The sequence below is a fragment of the Trachypithecus francoisi genome, unplaced genomic scaffold, assembly GCF_009764315.1.
Source record: "Trachypithecus francoisi isolate TF-2019V2 unplaced genomic scaffold, Tfra_2.0 Lachesis_group10, whole genome shotgun sequence".
Lineage (NCBI taxonomy): Eukaryota > Metazoa > Chordata > Mammalia > Primates > Cercopithecidae > Trachypithecus > Trachypithecus francoisi.
Window position 1 is genome coordinate 97,620,390 of NW_022681455.1, and position 20,700 is coordinate 97,641,089.

A 20,700-nucleotide genomic window follows, 5' to 3' on the forward strand; every position below is an offset into this window, starting at 1 on the left:
GAACTAGATGGAAGAGGATACGGTAATGGCAGACTCTTTCTTTTTTTCTCCCCACACTCTTCTTTTTAAAAGTAGGTTCTAGAGCAAAAGGATAACAGCAACAGACCACCACCACTGGTGCTTAGTAGATGCATAATAAAAAGCATCTTTTTTTTTTTTTTTTGAGACGGAGTCTTGCTCTGTCGCCTGAGCTGGAGTGTAGTGGCCGGATCTCAGCTCACTGCAAGCTCCGCCTCCCGGGTTTACACCATTCTCCTGCCTCAGCTTCCCGAGTAGCTGGGACTACAGGCGCCTGCCACCTCGCCCGGCTAGTTTTTTTTTGTTTTTTAGTAGAGACGGGGTTTCACCATGTTAGCCAGGATGGTCTTGATCTCCTGACCTCGTGATCTGCCCATCTCGGCCTCCCAAAGTGCTGGGATTACAGGCTTGGGCCACCGCACCCGGCCGAAAGCATCATTTTTTTTTGAGACAAATTAATGTAAGCCCTGCTGATTGATGGAATTTAGTTCAGAGTCTCAATCCCACATGGAGTAAGAATAAAACTGAAAACACACTCTTGAATTTCTCACCCCTAATCCAGCCCCAGTAACATTCACCTTCACTTACAAGTTCTTGCCACTTAATACAGAGGCAGATTTTCATCACATAAAGGTAAAAACCAAAGAAGTATACTCCTGGAGACTGTATTAAGCTTCTAGGCTCAATCCAATCCAACAATGAGCAGGAGCCAGGTATTTACCTCCTATTGGTAGCAAACCAGGTGAAATCAAGAAACTTGACATTTGGGGGAAACAGAAAAAAATCTTTTGTGAGCAGAGGTGGTATGACCAGGGCCTGGTAAGCATTCCTGGGAGAGTACTATTTTCGTTGATCAGTTTCACTGGTTTCTAATATGATAACTTTTGCAGGTATAAAATCCTGCCTGGTATAAAATCCCGCCTGGCATAGAAAAGTTGGGTAGGCCGGGCGCGGTGGCTCAAGCCTGTAATCCCAGCACTTTGGGAGGCCGAGACGGGTGGATCACAAGGTCAGGAGATCGAGACCATCCTGGCGAACACAGTGAAACCCCGTCTCTACTAAAAATACAAAAAACTAGCCAGGCGAGGTGGCGGGCGCCTGTAGTCCCAGCTACTCGGGAGGCTGAGGCAGGAGAATGGCGGGAACCCGGGAGGCGGAGCTTGCCGTGAGCTGAGATCTGGCCACTGCACTCCAGCCTGGGCGACAGAGCAAGACTCAGCCTCAAAAAAAAAAAAAAAAAAAAAAAGAAAAGTTGGGTAAATTAAGTGTAGGTAGGCTTGCTTGAAGACAGAAATGCATTCATTTGCAGATGCAATGCATTACAGCCCTTTACTGTGGTTCATGTGTATTCTGAGTATAAGGAAGTAATGAAGGCTGCCACCCACCTTGATTCTTGTCATCTGGCTCAGGGTCCGGTTTCAGTCTTTTCACACTGTGGCCACTCTCTGAGCTGTAACAAAACACATGGTGATTTGAGCCATGTCCAATCTTGCAGATCAAAACTTAGGGAATCAGGAGCACCAATAACTATTTATATGTGTCTTAGGCAGTCTCAAGAGGCTGGGATGATAAAAATGAATGAAAAGTATTCATTTCAGATTCTTAATCTCCTTCCAATTGCATCATTAGTCATAAAGACAATTTAAACTCCTGACAAATCCAGGGAATAAAGCACTGTATCTTCAAGCATCACTTCAACTTCAGATTCTTGGCCGTCTTTATCACTCAAATTGGTTAGAACCACAGATGGATTTCAAGAATATTTAGACATGTTCATAAATGACAAACATTTAGTAATTACAGATTGAAGAAAACATCTTTAGTGACAAGCTAGAGATTCTGAGAGTCACCCAGAAGACTTTCACTAAAAGAATGTATAAGGAATATATTTCAATGAAGAAAGAAATGATCCCAGAAGGAAGGAATTCCAGAAGGAAGGGGTGGGGAACAAAGAAACTGGCAAAAGGAAATATAAGTCTAAACAAATACTGTCTGTATCAAAAAATAACGTCTAGTTTGTGGTGTTCAACACGACCATACTGAAGTCACCTCTAAGACTGGGACATTGCTGTGTGTATGTACCACCTGGTATTTTCTTGCAGGGAGTGCAGAGCAGGTTCCAGAGTTACGTGGGAAACCCAGGTGCAGTGGCTCACACCTGTATAATCCCATCTGTCCCGACCCGCGGGATGAACAACGCAGACCCTGGAGGAGGGGGTGGGAATGGAAAGAGACAAGAGACACAAGAAATGGGACAAGACAGTGCTCTGATCAAGTCTCGTTTAATGGTGGAAAAGCAACGCCTTATATAGGCTGACAATAGGGGGAAGGGCTAGGAGCAGGCGGGGAATGAAAGACGTCACCGGGCGCATGCTCGGTAGGCTTAGTCTCTCCCGGGCGCGGGAGGTAATTTACCCGCCGGCGGGAAAAGTTCGCGCGCGCGCGGGAAGGTTTGATGATGAAGACCAGGAAGTGCGCCATCTTGTCTCCGCAATGTGGAGCTTAAGCAACAGAGGCCACAGCAATATCCGGGCTACACGGCTCCGGACACCCATCACTTTGGGAGGCCAAGGCAGATGGATCACCTGAGGTCAGGAGTTTGACACCAGCCTGGCCAACATGGTGAAACCCTGTCTCTACTAAAAATACAAAATTAGTCAGGCGTGGTGGTGTGTGCCTGTAATCCCAGCTACTTGGGAGGCTGAGGCAGGAGAATCGCTTGAACCCAGGAGGCAGAGGTGAGCCAAAATCGTACCATTGCACTCCAGCCTGGGCGACAAAAGCGAAACTCCGGCTCAAAAAAAACAAAAACAAAAACAAAAAAAATCAGTGTATACAAAACCACAATGCAATTAAGTTGGAAATCAATGACAAAAGAGAAACGTATTTTGTAGCCTCTAAGACACTGTTACATATATATATCATCATAAGGTATTAAAATGTGTGTGTGGCGAGGGGGAAGGCTTATCTTCCCCCTTACTGAAATATGGTTGTTACCTCAATATGGAGATTTAAAAAATACATTTCTAAATAATTCCTGAGTCAAAGAAGAAATCATAATGGATATTTTAAAATACTTAGAAGGAAATATAAAACTTACATACAATGAAAGCTAAGGAAAATTTATAGCTTCAGATGCCTACAACTAAAAAGGCTGCACATTCATGAACTAGGTATCTGACAGTTTTTTCTAACAATAAATAAAAGAATAAACTAGAAGAGAGTAAAGAATATTCCTTTGAAGAAGGTAAGAAATTGCTGCTTGTTTTGTTCTTACACTTCATGACATATACATGCCAATGGCTTCCAGACCTTCACCAGGCAGCAGAATCACTCATGGAACTTTAAAAACTACAACTCCCAGATTTCACTTCAAACTTACTGAACGAGAATTAGTGCGAGGCCTACAAATATAAATTATTAACAAACTCCCAGGTGATTCCAATAAACTCAGGGTCGGACAGATTAGGAACTCCTGCCCCAGGAGACTAATTCGTCACCTTGCTACACAAAGCAACATTAAGTGATGTTGTTTCAAAATCCAAAAAGGGGTTATATGCAGGTCACCAAATAAGCTACAGAGCCTTTTCCAAAAGTGATCTAAGGACTAAGGGAGACAGCTACAATACCCATTCTGCGACCATCAAGAGCAGTCTCAAGGGATAACAAATTGATCACCTGGAGAGCCCTCCCTTGGCATATTCCAGTAAAACTGACCCAGGTCCAAATCCTGCGAGTCCCTGGTCTTGCAGGAAAGCTTATGTGAGAACTTGAAAGGAATAATTCATGGTTTGGGTAGTGAGCACTTCTCAGGATAACTCCTCCCCTCTGCTACTATACCAGCATGACATTTTTACATGTAGGCAGTGTTCCTAAGAACATCTGCAGCAGATGGGTGGTGTGCCAAACCACAAGACTGCATCAATACACTCCCTTCAAAACATATGGCTGGTTGCCAATATATCATATTGATTTTCCTAACAGACTTCACTTAAACTTATCATTTCGCCCACAGTCTGTTGGGTCAAATCGAAATGACCAGATTCAATCACTCTGATGCCATTTCAGGATTTGGAAAGGGAGGAGCAAACATAGCAAAGAACTTATCACAGCCTCAAGACAGTGCTATCACTTCCCCATCAATCCAACCTAGCCATAGCCAGGTCTGTAGCCCTGTCAGGGCTGCCATGTTCTTTCAGGACAGGATGTCTTTGCAGCAGCTATTCCCTCTGCCTAGACTGTTCTCTCCCTTTTTGCTTGTCAAAGCGCTAGTCGTCCTACCTAATCAGCATCTTTCCAATGGTTTCCCCAACCTCCCCAACATGGAGATGCACACACCCTCAAAGCAGCATTGTATGCTCCTCCTCCTTGCTCTCAGTACACCCTACATAGATCCTTTCACAAGACTCACTACCTCATTTGTCTAGACAGAAGCCCAAATACTGAACTCGAGCTCTCTATTTCTCTATGATCTTGCACAAAGAAGGGTCTCAACCTCTCAAACTCTTGGTCTTCTCATCTACAAAACAGGGATTATAATTGTACTTTCATAGGATTGTTGAAGAATACACGAGATTATGCACAGGAAGCACTTAACACAATGTCTGGTGTGGCAGATCCCCACTGAAGAGTAGCTAGTATTTATATTTGTTGAATAAATGATCAGAGAGACGAGGGTTGAAGCCTATAGAAGGCCCCAAATCTGGAAAGGGAGAGAGGCATAGGTGAGCACACCAAGGGAACTTCACCAGGACTCAAGCGAAGTAAGCGTTGGCTCTGTCTTCCATTACAAGTGGTGTTTCAGAGTACATGGTCAGAGTGAAATCTAAGTTGTGTGAGTGCTGACTGACCTCTTATGCTTCACAGCTCCTGCCAACAGCTTTGCCTGGGAGAACTTGTTCTTGGTTTCTATGGGCTTCACAGTCAATTTCTTTTCCACTTCCTTCTTGTTCTCTTGAGAAATTCCAACCTTCTTGAGGTTATTGTGAGTTACCAGTTAAGGGTCAAACTAAGCAAAAGGAAGGACAACAAATATAACCCACTAGCCCTTCGGCTGTGCTATGTAATGTCTGGCCTACTTATTTAAATAAATGCCCCGCCCTTCTTTATTCTGCCAGTCAAATCCAGTCGATTCAAAGATAAATGAAAGAGACCATGGAGGAAGACAGCATAGAAAGCCCAAAATAATACAGATAAGCAAGCTTCTCCTCTGATTCTCAAGGAAAATCTGAGCATAGCCACAAAACCCACTATTACCAAGGACATGGCCAATATCATGCTTGATGGGGAAAACAAAGATCTTAAGAAGTATAAAGAAAACACACACAAAAAAATGTGGCTCCCCTGAAAACGTGCTTCCCCCTTCAAGGGTTAAATCAAATTTTGCAGAATGTTGTTATGACTATCAGTGGCATTTAATCTTAAACATTACTAAGACTAACTCCTGCTCCACCGGTGCAAGGAAGCATCAGAATCACCCCAAGGCTCATCAGACATGTCAAATCCCTCCCTGCCCCAAACCTACTGAATGAGGACCTCGAGAGGCCAGGGAGTTTGTTTCAAACACTCTCTAAAGGTGATTTTACACTTGATCTTAGCCAAAAGACTGAGAAATGATCAAAGGTGATTTTAACGAGAAATCCTGTGCATGTGTACAACAACTGAAAAGCTGTTTTTAAAAGCATGACCAGTTCACCTGTAACATCAGTTTTTCATTCTTGATGCCAATCTCTGGCTCTCAACTTTTTATTTTTTTGAAGTGAAGAAAGACCCCAAATTTTTGTCAGGGAGGTCACTTTCACTTGTTCCCTCCACCAGCCCTCCCTCCTCTCCCTCCACTTCTCCCTCCGTTTTATGCTCTCTCTAAACGTCTTAGACAACAGATGTCTGGCCTACTTATTTAAATAAATGTCCCACCCTTCTTTATTCTGCCAGTCAAATCCGGCTGATTCAAAGATAAATGAAAGAGACCATGGAGGAAGACAGCATAGAAAGCCCAAAATAATACAGATAAGCAACCTTTTCCTCTGATTCTCAATGAAAATCTGACACGGTGCAAGTCCTTATTTACGATGCAGTAGTGCCTGGAACAATAGTGACATCTAGTGCCCAGGAAATCCAAGAAGCATGAATTATCAGCCCAAAGAAGTGGGTGGAAGTAGAGCATGTATGGTTAAGGTTATTTGTCTAGGCATCTTTGAACAATGGAGAAAACTGAGTTCCAGAAATCCTAAGATTCTAATTCTAATCACTCTCCAGGCAACTAACTCTGTTCTTATGGGCACAAGTTACCTTAAATATTTGCAGTATGCAACGGAAATTATATATAATGCTCAGTACTATTGAGTTTAATGAATTTAATGTTTTTAGGGTCATCATGGAAATAGATAATGTTAATACTCATTTTTATTTAAAAAAAAGAGAGATTGGCCAGGTGCAGTGGCTCACGCCTGTAATCCTAACACTTTGGGAGGCCAAGGTGGGTAGATCATCTGAGGTTGGGAGTTCAAGACCAGCCTGACCAGCATGGAAAAACCCTGTCTCTACTAAAAAGACAGAAAATTAGCTGGGTGTGGTGGCACATTCCTGTAATCCCAGCTACTCGGGAGGCTGAGGCAGAAGAATTGCTTGAACTCAGGAGGTGGAGGTTGTGGTGAGCTCAGATCATGCCACTGCACTCCAGCCTGGGTAACAAGAGCGAAACTCTGTCTCAAAAAAAAAATAAAAGATTTCATCTTTCTAGGAGAAAATGCCAAAAAAAAATCAGCATGTTGTGATTTTTTATCTGCTACTCCATCATTAGGAGACAGAAGTTCTCAAAACCCTCAATATTAAATATTAAAAAATAAAACAAAAAATGGAAAAAAACCCACAAAATCATGTATATATTTATACATTATTCATACCAGGACATAGACAAAACCCAACATTTAACTTTTTATTCTTCAAAATGAAGAAAAGTCTTAACCTTTTAGGGGTAGGGGGTGTTAATAATCTTTTTTTTTTTTTTTGGGATGGAGTCTCGCTCTGTCACCCAGGCTGGAGTGCAGTGGCGCGATCTCCACTCACTGCAAGCTCCGCCTCCCGGGTTTACGCCATTCTCCTGCCTCAGCCTCCTGTGTAGCTGGGACTACAGGTGCCCGCCACGGCACCCAGCTAATTTTTGTATTTTTAGTAGAGACGGGGTTTTCACCGTGTTAGCCAGGATGGTCTCGATCTCCTGACCTTGTGATCCGACCATCTCGGCCTTCCAAAGTGCTGGGATTATAGGTGTGAGCCACCGCGCCGGCCAGTAATCTTATTTTTGATCCACAAAGTATAAGCAATTTTTCCTTCTTAAGCCCCTCTTCTCCCAAAATGCTTTAAAAACACAAACACACCTCAAAAACCTCAAGAAACTCATTAGATGCAGCATTCTCTTAAAATTGCACCATTTTTAACATACGCAATACTGCTAAATACTGGTTTAACCTGAGAGGAAACAACAAGAGTTCTGTTATTTACATGGTTTAAACCACAGTTTATTTGTATTCAGAAGTATCCTATTATACAACATATTATATAGTAATCAAGCAAAGCCAAGAACAAGTTCCTAACTTAGAGCTTCAATAAACAAATGTCTAATCCTTCAATTCGTATCTCAACATGTCTCTGGCTACTTGCATGCTTGGGATTAGTGCATTAGATGTCAGTGAGTTGAAAGGCCTGCTTTTTTTCAGTTTTTCTAGATAGTCAGAACTTTCCAAATTTCCAGTTAAAGCCCTTATCCCTGGAGCCTCATTGTGCTGCAATGTTACCAGGACACAAAGGTTTCTTTTGTCTCATTGCTGCCCTGTTCATTCTTCCCTTTTAATTGAAAACCAAAGGGCATCTCACACTCAACAGCACTTCTCCCCAGATGCTGCTTTGGGGGACACTATATGTCTTATTTGCTAGTCTGCCAACATAAAACAAAGTATCATTCAAGTGAGAAATGTAACGAATGTATTTCCTTGGAGGAAAAAGCTTTGTGTCTGAAACAAGGCAATATGGGTGTCTGCCTACCTCTACAAAGGAACACATATTATTCTGGGGTCATCAGGGTCAGGGAAGGGGGAGTTCAGAATAATCAGCCTCAATCCTACAGTTGAAATTGAGGTATAACTTTCCATAAACTTCTATCTCCATGTTGCACATGAATGCCAGTAACAGAACTGCACCTGGAAGCCAGGTCTTTTCTGGTACAGAACACCAGTTCTAATGTAAATCAATTCCCAGGGTATCTGTCCATCCATGTCTTCTCCCACATAATCCTTTTTTTTTTTTTTTTTTTTTAAAGACAAAGTCTTGCTCTGTCCCCAGGCTGGAGTACAGTGGCATGACCTTGGCACACTGCAGTCTCCACCTCCCAGGTTCAAGCGATTCTCCTGCCTCAGCCTCCTGAGTAGTTGGGACTATAGGCACAAGCTACCATGCCTGGCTAATTTTTGTATTTTTAGCAGAGATGGGTTTTCACCATTTTGGCCAGGCTGGTCTCAAACTCTCAAACTCAGGTGATCCTCCTGCCTCGGCCTCCCAAAGTGCTGGAATTACAGGCATGAGACACCGTGTCTGGGCTTCCCACATAACTCTTAAAATGGAAGCTGCTGCACATTCTGTGCAAGAAAATACCAACTAGTACATATACACAGTCAAGTCATCCATTTTAGAGGTGAAGCCTGTTGGATTATACCAGTGATGTTACTCAACATATAAGCCTGAAATATCCAAATAAGCTTCCTCACATGAAGACAAATGGTCCTATTAACATCTCTTATTAATCATTTATTAATTTATTCACATATTTACTGAGAATCTACTATATGCCAGGCACTGGGGAAATCAGAAGTGGCCAAAGTCAGATAGTCTTTTTCTTATGGAGCTCATTTATTTCACATTCTAGCAGGAAAGAGATAGACAAACCAGTAGGCAAATAAATAAAGACAACTTTCAGATAGTGACAAATCTATAAAAATTATATTACTGGCCAAGTGCAATGGCTCATGCCTGTAATCCCAGCACTTTGGGATGCTGGAGTGGGCGGATCACCTGAGGTAAGGAGTTCGAGACCAGCCTGACCAATATGATGAAACCTCGTCTCTACTAAATATATAAAAATTAGCTGGGCGTAGTGGCGTGCACCTGTAACCCCAGCTACTTGGGAGGCTGAGACAGGAGAATCGCTTGAACCCGGGAGGCAGAGGCTGCAGTGAGCCAAGATCGCGCCACTGCACTCCAGCCTGGGCAACAAGAGAGAAACTCCTTTTCAAAAAAAAAAATTGATATTACCGATAGCAATTTTAGGTGGGGTGCTTAGGGAAAGTCTCTAAAAGGGAGAGCTGAGCAGAGGGCTGAGCTGTGAAATGCGTCTTGCAAAATCTGAGGGCAGAACATTTTGGGCTGAGGAAACAGCAAGTCTGAGGCCTTGAGATGGACTCAGAAAGCATGGTGAGAGAGAACATAAAGAAGGCCAGCAGGCTGCAGTACACTCAACATGAGAAAGAGTGGCTTCAAGATGCAACAAGGAGGTGGGTTGGCCTAAATAATGTAGAGCCTTCAACGGCCTGATACAGAATAAGACTTTAGTCTAAATATAAGGGGAAGCCACTAGAGTGTTTCAAATAGAAAAGTGACATAATGCCATGTATGGTTTTTAAAGTTCCCTTTCTTGTCTAAGGAATAGATTATTGAGGATGAGAGCAGAAACAAACCAATTAGATGGTCACAGGAGTCCAGAAGAAAGTCTACTACTACTACAGTAGCAGTAGATACCTAGAATTCAAGAGATTTGGAGTATATTTTGGAAGCAGTTCTTGGCCCAGGCACCTGGAAGCATAGGACTACCAGTTACTGGGACTGGGAGAACCAGAAAAAGAAGAGACTTTGGGGAAGAGCAGTGTGATGAGAGTGGGGGTTATGTGGCACAATATTGAGAATTTTGATTCGGCTAAGTTACATTTGGGATGTCTATTAAGACATTTATGTGGATGACCAAAAGGTAACATTGAGCCACAGCAAAGTCATCTTTGCAGATTTCTCAGCCCTTCTATGGAGAGAGGGCATGCTATAACCAGTAGAGAACATCTCACTAAGAATATAGGAAAGTTGCTAAACATGTTCTTTTTTTTTTTTTTGAGGCGGAGTCTTGTTCTGTCGCCCAGGCTGGAGTGCAGTGGCCGGATCTCAGCTCACTGCAAGCTCCGCCTCCTGGGTTCCCGCCATTCTCCTGCCTCAGCCTCCCAAGTAGCTGGGACTACAGGCACCCGCCACCTCGCCCGGCTAGTTTTTTGTATTTTTAGTAGAGACGGGGTTTCACTGTGTTCGCCAGGATGGTCTCGATCTCCTGACCTTGTGATCCGCCCATCTCGGCCTCCCAAAGTGCTGGGATTACAGGCTTGAGCCACCGCGCCCGGCCTAAACATGTTCTTTTAAAACTCAGAGGCCAATTTCTTCCCTGGATGAAGCTGGCTGCACTGCCCACCTGTCTGAGAGTCTAATCCCAGTACTATTAGGATTGATGCCTTGAGTTAACCCTAAGAAGGACGTGGACTTTTGACTACAACACTCTTGCACACAACACAAACTCCACAAACCGTTGCCAGCTTTTCAGAATCACAGGAAAATCAGTGTTGAAAATGACTTGAGAGATCACCAGGTAGAAAACTCCCCTTCTGTTGATGAGGAGATGACATCCATAGATGCTGATGAGAAAATGGAAAACCTTACAGGTTTTCCTCCAGGTACAAAGGATATTCTGTATTCCTTCAGTTCTTTCAGTTCTTCTTCTCTTCGTTGCTTTTCTATTAGTTCCTGCTGTCGAGAAACCTCATCAAGGAAGTTGGTCTCATCTTCATCTAAGCCTCTTACCATGTTTTCTGAGGAAATAATTAAATAGGGAACACTTAGCAGGCTAAAGGGAAAAATAAGATTTTTCCTTTCCCCTTTTTTAATAAACAGCAGATTCTTCAGGGGATTAAAAAAAAAGAACTGGTAAATACCATGGCGCTTGAATAGATAACAGGGCATAAAACAGGGCATTTCCCATCACTAAATATTACCATAGAATTAAAATGGGTGTTTTGGCCGGGCGCGGTGGCTCAAGCCTGTAATCCCAGCACTTTGGGAGGCCGAGACGGGCGGATCGCGAGGTCAGGAGATCAAGACCATCCTGGCTAACACGGTGAAACCCCGTCTCTACTAAAAACTACAAAAAACTAGCCGGGCGAGGTGGCGGCGCCTGTAGTCCCAGCTACCTGGGAGGCTGAGGCAGGAGAATGGCGTGAACCCGGGAGGCGGAGCTTGCAGTGAGCTGAGATCCGGCCACTGCACTCCAGCCTGGGTGACAGAGCGAGACTCCGTCTCAAAAAAAAAAAAAAAAAAAAAAAATGGGTGTTTTGAGCTCTAAACAAAAATATTCAATGTGGTCTAGAAGGCTGAAGGCTGTCTCTTTTCCACCAAATGAGCATCTGGAGACTCAAAAATCAAGACAATTCCATGGCTAGTTAGGAAAAGTGCTGCACGAGGCAGATGTGCATCAAAAATACCCCACAAAGTCCCTTGAACTCTGTGTTTTCGGAAGCTTACTGAATTTGAACTGTTCCTCATACTCCTGCTGCTTCCTGTCCTTCTGTTCCTGTAGTCTTTCATACAGAGAGCGAGGGTCATAAACCTCCTCTGGACATTCTGAAAGGAAAAGGAGATGGGAGAGAGGTGGAGGGGGAGGAGATACATACTTCAGATTGTTTTCATATTATTTTGGAATCACAAAAGGTTTTAAAGACAAAGTCAAGTCTCTGCATGATCTGAGGGTGTGGACAACACAAAAATAGTACAAAGTCCAGTTTCCCTTTGGACCTCAGAGAGGGGCCAGCAGTTCTCAAAGCCAACTATCAATGTCAATAGCGCCCATGGCCTGAAACAGTTAACTGATTGAGGGGCCAGCCCTAACCCTCCACAGCAGCAGTGTTCTCAGTTGTTCAGACCATGGATCCACCTGTATAGATGGAGGAGGGGAGCAGAATCTCTTGGAAGGCAGTGTGGTAGGCAGAAAACGAATAGGATGTGAGTATCCTGGCTCTACTCCCAGCTTTGCAGAACCTTACACAGGTGACTTTGCCCCTCTGAGTCTCAGTTCCTCAACTCTAAAGTAAGGACAATTGGCCAGGTATGGTGGCTCACGCCTGTAATCCCAACACTTTGGGAGGCCAAGGCAGGAGGATGACTTGAGCTCAGGAGTTTGGAACCAGCCTGGCCAACATGATGAAACTCCATCTCTACCAAAAATACAAAAATTAGCCAGGCATGGTGGCAGGTGCCTGTAATCCCAACTACTCGGAAGGCTGAAGCAGGAGAATCTCTTGAGCCTGGGAGGTGGAGGTTGCGGTGAGCCAGGATCGCACCACTGCACTCCAGCCTGGGCAACAGAGTGAGACTCCGTCTCAAAAAAGTAAATAAATAAAACAAAGTGAGGACAATTAATACCTACTCTGCAGGGCTACTGCGTGGATGAAAGACCATTATACTGAATGTCACAGTATACCTTCTGGATCTTCAGGTTTTCGAACTTTCTCCCATTCTTCTTGCCTCCTTTTGCGCCGTTCATCTAGTTCTGCCTCAGACACAAACCTCTTTTTGATAACAAGGTTACCATCATCCCCTCCATCCATAATGAAACAACCAATCTACAAAACAAAAACAAAAACAAAAATATCATTTCAAGTGAGAACTGCAATTAAAATTCTAAAGAGAAACAAGGACATTTAGCTCTGTCTCACCCAGCAACAAACTAAAAATTATCTTCCAACTTTGAATTGAAAAAATTCTCAGCCGGGCGCGGTGACTCATGCCTGTAATCCCGGCATTTTGGGAGGCCAAGGCGGGTGGATCACGAGGTCAGGAGTTCAAGACCAGCCTGACTGACATGGTGAAATCCCATCTCTACTAAAAATACAAAAATTAGTCAGGCATGGTGGCACGCACCTGTAATCCCAGCTACTCAGGAGGCTGAGGCAGGAGAATCACTTAAACCTGGGAGGCACCCAAGCCTGAGCGACAGGGCAAGACTCTGTCTCAAAAAAAAAAAAAAAAAAAAATACTCTCAAATAGTTTAATTTATAGGCCATTGATGAAAGCACATGAATATACTTTTCCTATCAGGGAATTTTTATTAACATCGATGTTATCTACACAGTTGGCAAGAGGACCTGGAATAATTCTTATTACCTGATGTTCCATAGTAAATCTCACATTGCAGATACTTCTCTGTCCCTCTAATTTAGATAAATTGGCCTCCTGAGCATCCCATCCTTTTCCCAGCTCTCATCCTCCTTTATTTCTGTAACATCTGACATTGTTTCTTCTTGAAATTCCTGTTTCTGGGACATTACACTATCTTGATTCACCTGCTCTTGCCTCCAAGTAGATTAAGATGGAGAATCTCAGCTACCGAAGATTTAGTGATCAAGTCCAGTCTGTACAAGCCATGAATGGAGAAAGTGAGACTGGAAGAACAGATCTCCCAACTCCAACTTCAGTTCCATGTACTTTCCTGAATACTAATCTGACTCTTCATTGTCATTCTCCTGACCTTCCTCCTTGTAAACCCCTTGTCTGTGCCATTTAAGATTTGAACTTCAATCCTTCTCTTTTCTCACTCTCACAATCACCTCAACCATTTTATGCATATTTTGACACAGAAGATTACCTAATCTGTTATTTCTAACTGAGCTTTTCTTCAGAGGAGAGAAGGAAATAAAGATAGCAGTGTATTACTTATTACTCCTTTTTTTTTTTTTGAGACGAAGTCTCATTCTGTCGCCCAAGCTGGAGTCCAGTGGTGCACTCTCACTGCAACCTCCGCCTCCCGGGTTCAAGCAATTCTCCTGCCTCTGCCTGCTGAGTAGCTGGGACTACAGGCATGTGCCAACACGCCCAGCTAATTTTTGTATTTTTAGTAGAGATGGGGTTTCACTATGTCAGCCAGGCTTGTCTCGAACTCCTGACCTCGTGATCCACCTGCCTAGGCCTCCCAAAGTGCTGGGATTATAGGTGTGAGCCACCGCAGCTGGCCGTATTACTCCTTTTAAACTAAACCTCTGTTTTTCTTTATTGGTTTCTTTCCTTTTGAGTAACTGTGGAATCAACCCCTACCCAGACATGTTATGTGTTATTCACAGCACTATGTGCTAACAAGGAGGCACATATTCAATCCAATGTCCATTCCAAGATGACCACTAACAACAAAAACAGTAAGTTTCCACGCTACCACAAAAATAAGGCAGCTAACCGCTAATGAGCTCTTACCATGTACTGTATACTTTTTATGGATATTATCTAATTAACATGGTCATTGATCCTATGAGAAATATTATCTGTTTATAGATGAAGTTGAGGTCCAGAGGAGTTAGATTATTTGTCTAAGGTGATACACGTGGTGAATGGTAGAGCTAAGAACCAAAGTCAGGCCTAACATCAAAAATTCATACTCTTACCAACTTTACCATACTCCTCCCCAGAAAACACTAAATCTTGGTTGAAAACAAAGACATGTCGACTTCAGCTTTCTTCCTACTTCAAATTCCAGTGTTGAGAATATTCATGCAACATTTTTATTTAGTAAAGCTAGAAATGGAAGCTGAAAAAACAAACCCAAACGTTCAGAACAAGAGAATAGTCTCAGCCTGTTGCTGAGGTTTAGTTTAATGTAACAATAATAAGAAAGAATTGTGAAAATTACTAGAAAGAAATGAAATCAACTGACAGACGCTGTTGCTCCCACCTAAAGCCCACAACCTGGACACTTCTGATTTAGCGGCACTCAACAACTCCAGCCAGAGGCTCATTACTGAAGCAGAACTGTTCAGTCTCTGTGAAAATGCCAAAAATTCCTCAAGTTCTACAGAACAACCTCATATGAAACCAGAGCCAACAATTTCTTAAATGTCTCTGGCAGAGAAAACGTGAACTTTCTAGGGCTCTAATGGTTGGGAGAGACATTCTGGACAACCCTCAGTTTCCCCCTTTCTTATACCCTATTAACCATTAAGTCTCCTTTCTCATCCTGTATTAATCACCTGGTTTCTTTCCATCACCCATTTTTCCTAAATAATTCAGAGTAGGACAGGTCCTTATAGCCTACCTAACACGATAATCACTCGACATCTGAATTTACCATACACACCCAGGAGAAGGTCATCCACCTCATATATTAATACTTCAAGAAGGACCACTGCACTCCCTTCCTACGCAGCCAACTCCTTCTCTAAGCAGATTTGATCGTTAGGACAGTTCTTCCTTAAACTGAACTAAAATCTGTTTTACTATAAACTCAACACATAGGTTCAATCCGCTGGGACTATACAAAAAGAATCGAATCTTTTCTAACATGACCATACTTCAGTTGTTTGAAGACAATTCCCATGTTCCTCCTAATTTGTTGTTTTTCTGAGCCAAACATTCCTAGTTACTTTAATCTTGTAAGATGGAGAAAAATAATCATGTCTCAGGGAAATGAATTTATCAGATTAGATACGATTTAAACCTGGGAAATAAATACTAGGATATGGCAATGCCATTGGTGCCCCAGTAAATGTCTCTCTTCATTCTTGTTATATATATATAATTTTTTTTTTTTTTTTTTTAGGACAGAGTCTCGCTCTGCTGCCCAGGCCAGAGTGCAGTGGCATGATCTTGGCTCATTGCAACCTCCGCCTCCCAGATTCAAGCAATTCTCCTGCTTCAGCCTCCTGAGTAGCTGGGATTACAGGTGTGTGCCACCATGCCCGGCTAATTTTTGTATTTTTAGTAAAGATGGGGTTTCATTATGTTGGCCAGGCTGGTCTTGAACTCCTGACCTCAAGTGATCCACTGGCCTTGGCCTCCCAAAGTGTTGGGATTGCAGGCATGAGCCACTGTGCCCGGCCTATATTTTTAAAACAGAAAATTAAAAAATCTTCCAATATGCCAAAAAAAAAAAAAAAAAAACCCAAACCCTAGATTTTTACATTTCTATCTAAATAAGAAATCAGAGAGCCTCCTGGGTTCAAGCAGTTCTCATGCCTCAGCCTCCCGAATAGCTGGGACTATAGGCATGCACCACTACACCTGACTAATTTTTTTTTTTTTTTTTTTGCAGAGACAGGGTTTCACCCTGTTGCCCAGGCTGGTCTCAAACTCCTGGACTCAAGCGATATGATCTGCCCACCTCAGCCTGCCAAAGTGCTGGGGTTATACATATGAGCCACTGCACGTGGCCTACAGTCTTTTATACACAGGGACAAAATCAGAAATCAGTTGGTTAATGAAAATAAGAAATAAAGCAAATGCATACATTAAAAAAAAAATTAAAGACAAGTGCTGCAGAGGTGAAAAGGGGACAAGAAATGTATTTCTCATCAGCTCTCAGTGGGTTGGTCTCCCAAAAGCACAGTCACACTGTCAAAACTAACGCACACTTATAAAAGTCTCCTCTTTATTTATTTATTTATTTATTTATTTTTATTTTTATTTTTTTTTGAGACGGAGTCTTGCTCTGCCACCCAGGCTGGAGTGCAGTGGCCGGATCTCAGCTCACTGCAAGCTCCGCCTCCCGGGTTTACGCCATTCTCCTGTCTCAGCCTCCCGAGTAGCTGGGACTACAGGCGCCCGCCTCGTCGCCCGGCTAGTTTTTTGTATTTTTTAAGTAGAGACAGGGTTTCACCGTATTAGCCAGAATGGTCTCGATCTCCTGACCTCGTGATCCGCCCGTCTCGGCCTCCCAAAGTGCTGGGATTACAGGCTTGAGCCACCGTGCCCGGCCAAAGTCTCCTCTTTAAAACTAATATCTTAATTCAGGTTGGGCATGGTGGCTCATGCCTATAATCCCAGCACTTTAGGAGGCCAAGGCAGGAGGACCAGCCTGGACAATAAAGCAAGACTCCCCATCTCTACAAAAAAATTTTAAAAACTAGCCAGGCATGGTGGTGTGTGCCTGTAGTCCCAGCTACTCAGAGGCTGAGGTGGGAGGATCATTTACTCCAGGAGGATCATTTACTCCAGGAGGCTGAGGCTGCAGTGAGCCATGATTGCACTACTGCGCTCTAGCCTGGGCAACAGAGTGAGACCCTGTCTCAACAAATAAATTAATTAATAATAAAACTAATATCATAATTCTGGCATTCCCTTGATCCCCAAATAAAGTAAGCCAAGTTAGATGGCCACAATAGTAATAAATTTCTGTAAGTTTAAAAGGACTAGACTAAAACATAGACTGCTTTATACATCTTTTTTCAAATTAGCATTTTCTTCTGTAGGTCCTCATTCTCTGCAATGGCTTTGCTCAGGCTGTTCCCTCTGCCAGGAATACCTTTGCTTTCTTTTCACCCCATGCAAACTGCTGCTCCACCCACCCAGAATCTCACTGAAGACCATCTCCTTTATGAAAAGACCTCCTAGAGTAGTTAACACGTATTTCTTTCCTTTGTGTTCCTGCTACGATCATCCATAACTCTACTACGGCCCTTATTCATTGTGTTTTATTATCTATGGCTGTTCCAACAGCTCTTCATCTCCACAGTGCTTATTATTATTAGCACAGTGTCTGGCATATATTAGGTATTCAAATACTTACTAAATAAACCAACCATGAGGAGCTGAAAAATCTGAGCAGGGAGGAAGGAACTCACATGAATATTCCTAGGTACTGTCCAGTGTAAGCTATAGAGATTGGCAGCCACCAAGCAAGTATTTGCTGAAGTGTCAGTATCATAGGAATACACCATACAATTTGTGCAGTAAGAAACAAAGGACCAAAACTTACATCACTTTACTATATCATATATCGACATCATCTTTCAAAAATAACTGCTACTTTCCTTTAATTTCAACTGATTAAAAATGGTCACTTAACCTGCAAAAGCAGTACTTGATGCAGACAGCGTATTTCTTTGAAGAGTCCAATGGCTGTTTATTCTGCAAGAAAGAGGTGATAAGTACCTGTAACTTACTGACCTGCTGGAAGTAGACAGAGAAGCTAAAAAACTAGATTGTAGTGACTTCTAATTCCTATATTGTCTACGTAAATTTTCACAAGTCTCTTCTTTTCCCCTTTTGTTTGCTAGAGTAATTAAAAACAAAACAAAAGACAAACAGCCCAGGGATATGGGGGATATAGGCTCTAACTGTGAAGACCCCTGTAGGAATGCAGAGGACTTACATTAGGAATGCTTATTTTGTTCCACTTTAGAAAGAGTAAACAAATGCTGTCAGCTTTCCTTTACTCACATGTTTTTCAAAGTGACTCAAGTTTAATTATCAAACTAAACATTACATTATTTTTTAAAGGATTTATTCAAGTTCTTCAAATAGGGAATTCATAGAAAACTAAAATCATTTCAAGATTCACTTTGTCCACCAAACTTAGAGTTCAAACTGGCATAAATAAAGAACGTGGTTTTCAAATCTGCCTGACAGTCAAGAAAACAAAGTTCTTATATTTCAAGCCAAAGTAATGGTTAAACACTGAACCACTGGGTTTACACTGGAGACTGTGGTATTTAATTTCCAGGGTGGTGGGACAAAATGGGCTCAGTTCTTACATAGCACACTACACATTTTAAAATACAAAACTTACATTGCTGCTCCCCAAATAATTGCTATTCCTAACTTGAAAAATGACTCCATTAAGCTGGTGCCATGACACGGGTAATGAGATCTGGTTTCCTATGGAATTGAATTCTGTGATGGCAAACTACTTAAGTGTTTACATCACTGGCCACCATATCCTTCTAATTCTAAAATTAGACAGATTATACATGTAAAGGCCGGGCGCGGTGGCTCAAGCCTGTAATCCCAGCACTTTGGGAGGCCGAGACGGGTGGATCACGAGGTCAGGAGATCGAGACCATCCTGGCTAACACGGTGAAACCCCGTCTCTACAAAAAATTACAAAAAACTAGCTGGGCGAGGTGGCGGGCGCCTGTAGTCCCAGCTACTCGGGAGGCTGAGGCGGGAGAATGGCGTAAACCCGGGAGGCGGAGCTTGCAGTGAGCTGAGATCCGGCCACTGCACTCCAGCCTGGGCGACAGAGCGAGACTCCGTCTCAAAAAAAAAAAAAAAAAAAAAAAAAAAAAAAAAATTATACATGTAAAAACACACTGGAATCAGGTTTCTGTGTTCTGTTGCTTTAAGGCTTCACTCTGAGTAGCAAAAGCAATAGGTCAATTCATTTCCTTCTGTCAGTAAATATAGATTATTGCTTTCCAATATTTTTTACTCTGATGTTCAAGTCACATTGTACTTCAAAATGCAGGACAGCAACTAAGAGGAATTTGCCATCTGGCTAACTCAATTATATTCCCAACAAAGACTGCTTTCTGGACAGAAGGCACTTCTACCAAGATACAATAATTTAGATTTTTAAAAATTTAGCTGACTTTTCCTATATCATAAAATATATTTAGAGGATGATAACTGCTAACAGAGAGCCCGCTGTTAGTATTTATTACTAGGCAAAGTAAAGTTAATCTTCTAACACTGAAGCTTATTTAACATACTCCAGTAGCAAAGGAGACTAAAAGAATCTAAAAACTAAACCACAGAAAAAGCAATTTAATCCATATTTTAAATGTTTATTATAAGGGGCAATTTACAATAACTTTTCAGGCATCTATGAAACACATACAATAAAAAATTCAGCTTTGCAATAACCTTTCAGGCATCTATCAAACACATATAATAAGAAATTTGGCCAGGTGCGGTGGCTCACACCTGTAATCCTAGCACTTTGGGAGGCCAAGGCAGGTTGATCACTTGAGGTCAGGAGTTCAAGATCAGCCTGGCCAACATGGTGAAACCCCATCTCTACTAAAAATACAAAATTAGCTGGGTGTGGTGACATGCACCTGTAATCCCAGCTACCTGGGAGGCTGAGGCAGGAGAATCACTTGAACCCAGGAGGTGAAGGTTGCAGTGAGCTGAGATTTCACACCACTGCACTCCAGCCTGGGCAACAGAGTGAGACTCCGTCTCAGAAAAAGAAAAAAAACAAAAAGAAATTAAGGTCTGGTGCAGTAGCTCACACCTGCAATCTGAGAACTTTGGGAGGCGAAGGCAGGACTGTTTGAGTCCAGGAGTTCAAGACCTGCCTGGGCAACATGGAGAGACCCCATCTCTATTAAAAATAAACAAACAAACAGATTGGGCACAGTGGCTCATGCCTGTAGTCCCAAAGCTGTGGGAGGCCAAGGTGGGAGCATCACTTGAGACCAGGAGTTTAGGACGAGCCTGGGCAACACAGTGAGACTCTGTCTCTACAAAAAAAATATTAAAATTAGCCAGGTGTGATGGTGCACTACTTAGGAGGCTGAAGTGGGAAGATGGCTTCAGCTGAGGAGTTCCAGGCTACAGTGAGCTACGAGGGCCACTGCATTCCAGACTGGGCAACAGCATAAGACCCTGCCTGGGGAAAAAAAAAAAAAAGTTAAAAAAAGTATTGATTTATCTTTCCATAGCGCAAGAGCAGTCTCAAATATGCGTTTATCTTGAATTCATCTATATGCACTAGAAGACAACTAATTTAAATATCGGTTCCCTTAGCTGATCCTCATTCACATATGCCTCTCCAGATAGGAACACTTCCCTCACTATGCATGATTGTATTCATTGCATTTTTTACATATTGTGACTCCT

At 42.6% G+C, this 20,700-nt stretch overlaps 1 protein-coding gene across 16 annotated transcripts in view; it reads right to left on the bottom strand.

Moving 5' to 3' along the window:
* PSME3IP1 (proteasome activator subunit 3 interacting protein 1) overlaps positions 1-20,700 on the bottom strand; it is a 36,657-nt gene that overhangs the window by 10,828 nt on the left and 5,129 nt on the right. For 5 of the 16 annotated variants that reach the window (XM_033218505.1, XM_033218507.1, XM_033218506.1 and 2 more), the window contains exons 2-6: positions 12,575-12,716; positions 11,620-11,718; positions 10,789-10,910; positions 4,869-5,002; positions 1,404-1,468 (exon numbers count right to left, since the gene is read on the bottom strand). In XM_033218505.1, the coding sequence (XP_033074396.1) occupies positions 1,404-1,468; positions 4,869-5,002; positions 10,789-10,910; positions 11,620-11,718; positions 12,575-12,701 (547 nt within the window). In that variant the 5' untranslated portion in view covers positions 12,702-12,716. Of the gene's footprint in view, positions 1-1,403; positions 1,469-4,868; positions 5,003-10,788; positions 10,911-11,619; positions 11,719-12,574; positions 12,717-13,014; positions 13,100-13,257; positions 13,413-13,436; positions 13,506-14,525; positions 14,684-17,641; positions 17,983-20,700 lie in introns of those variants that run through there. The other 11 variants (XM_033218518.1, XM_033218514.1, XM_033218512.1 and 8 more) reach the window with 6 other exon arrangements.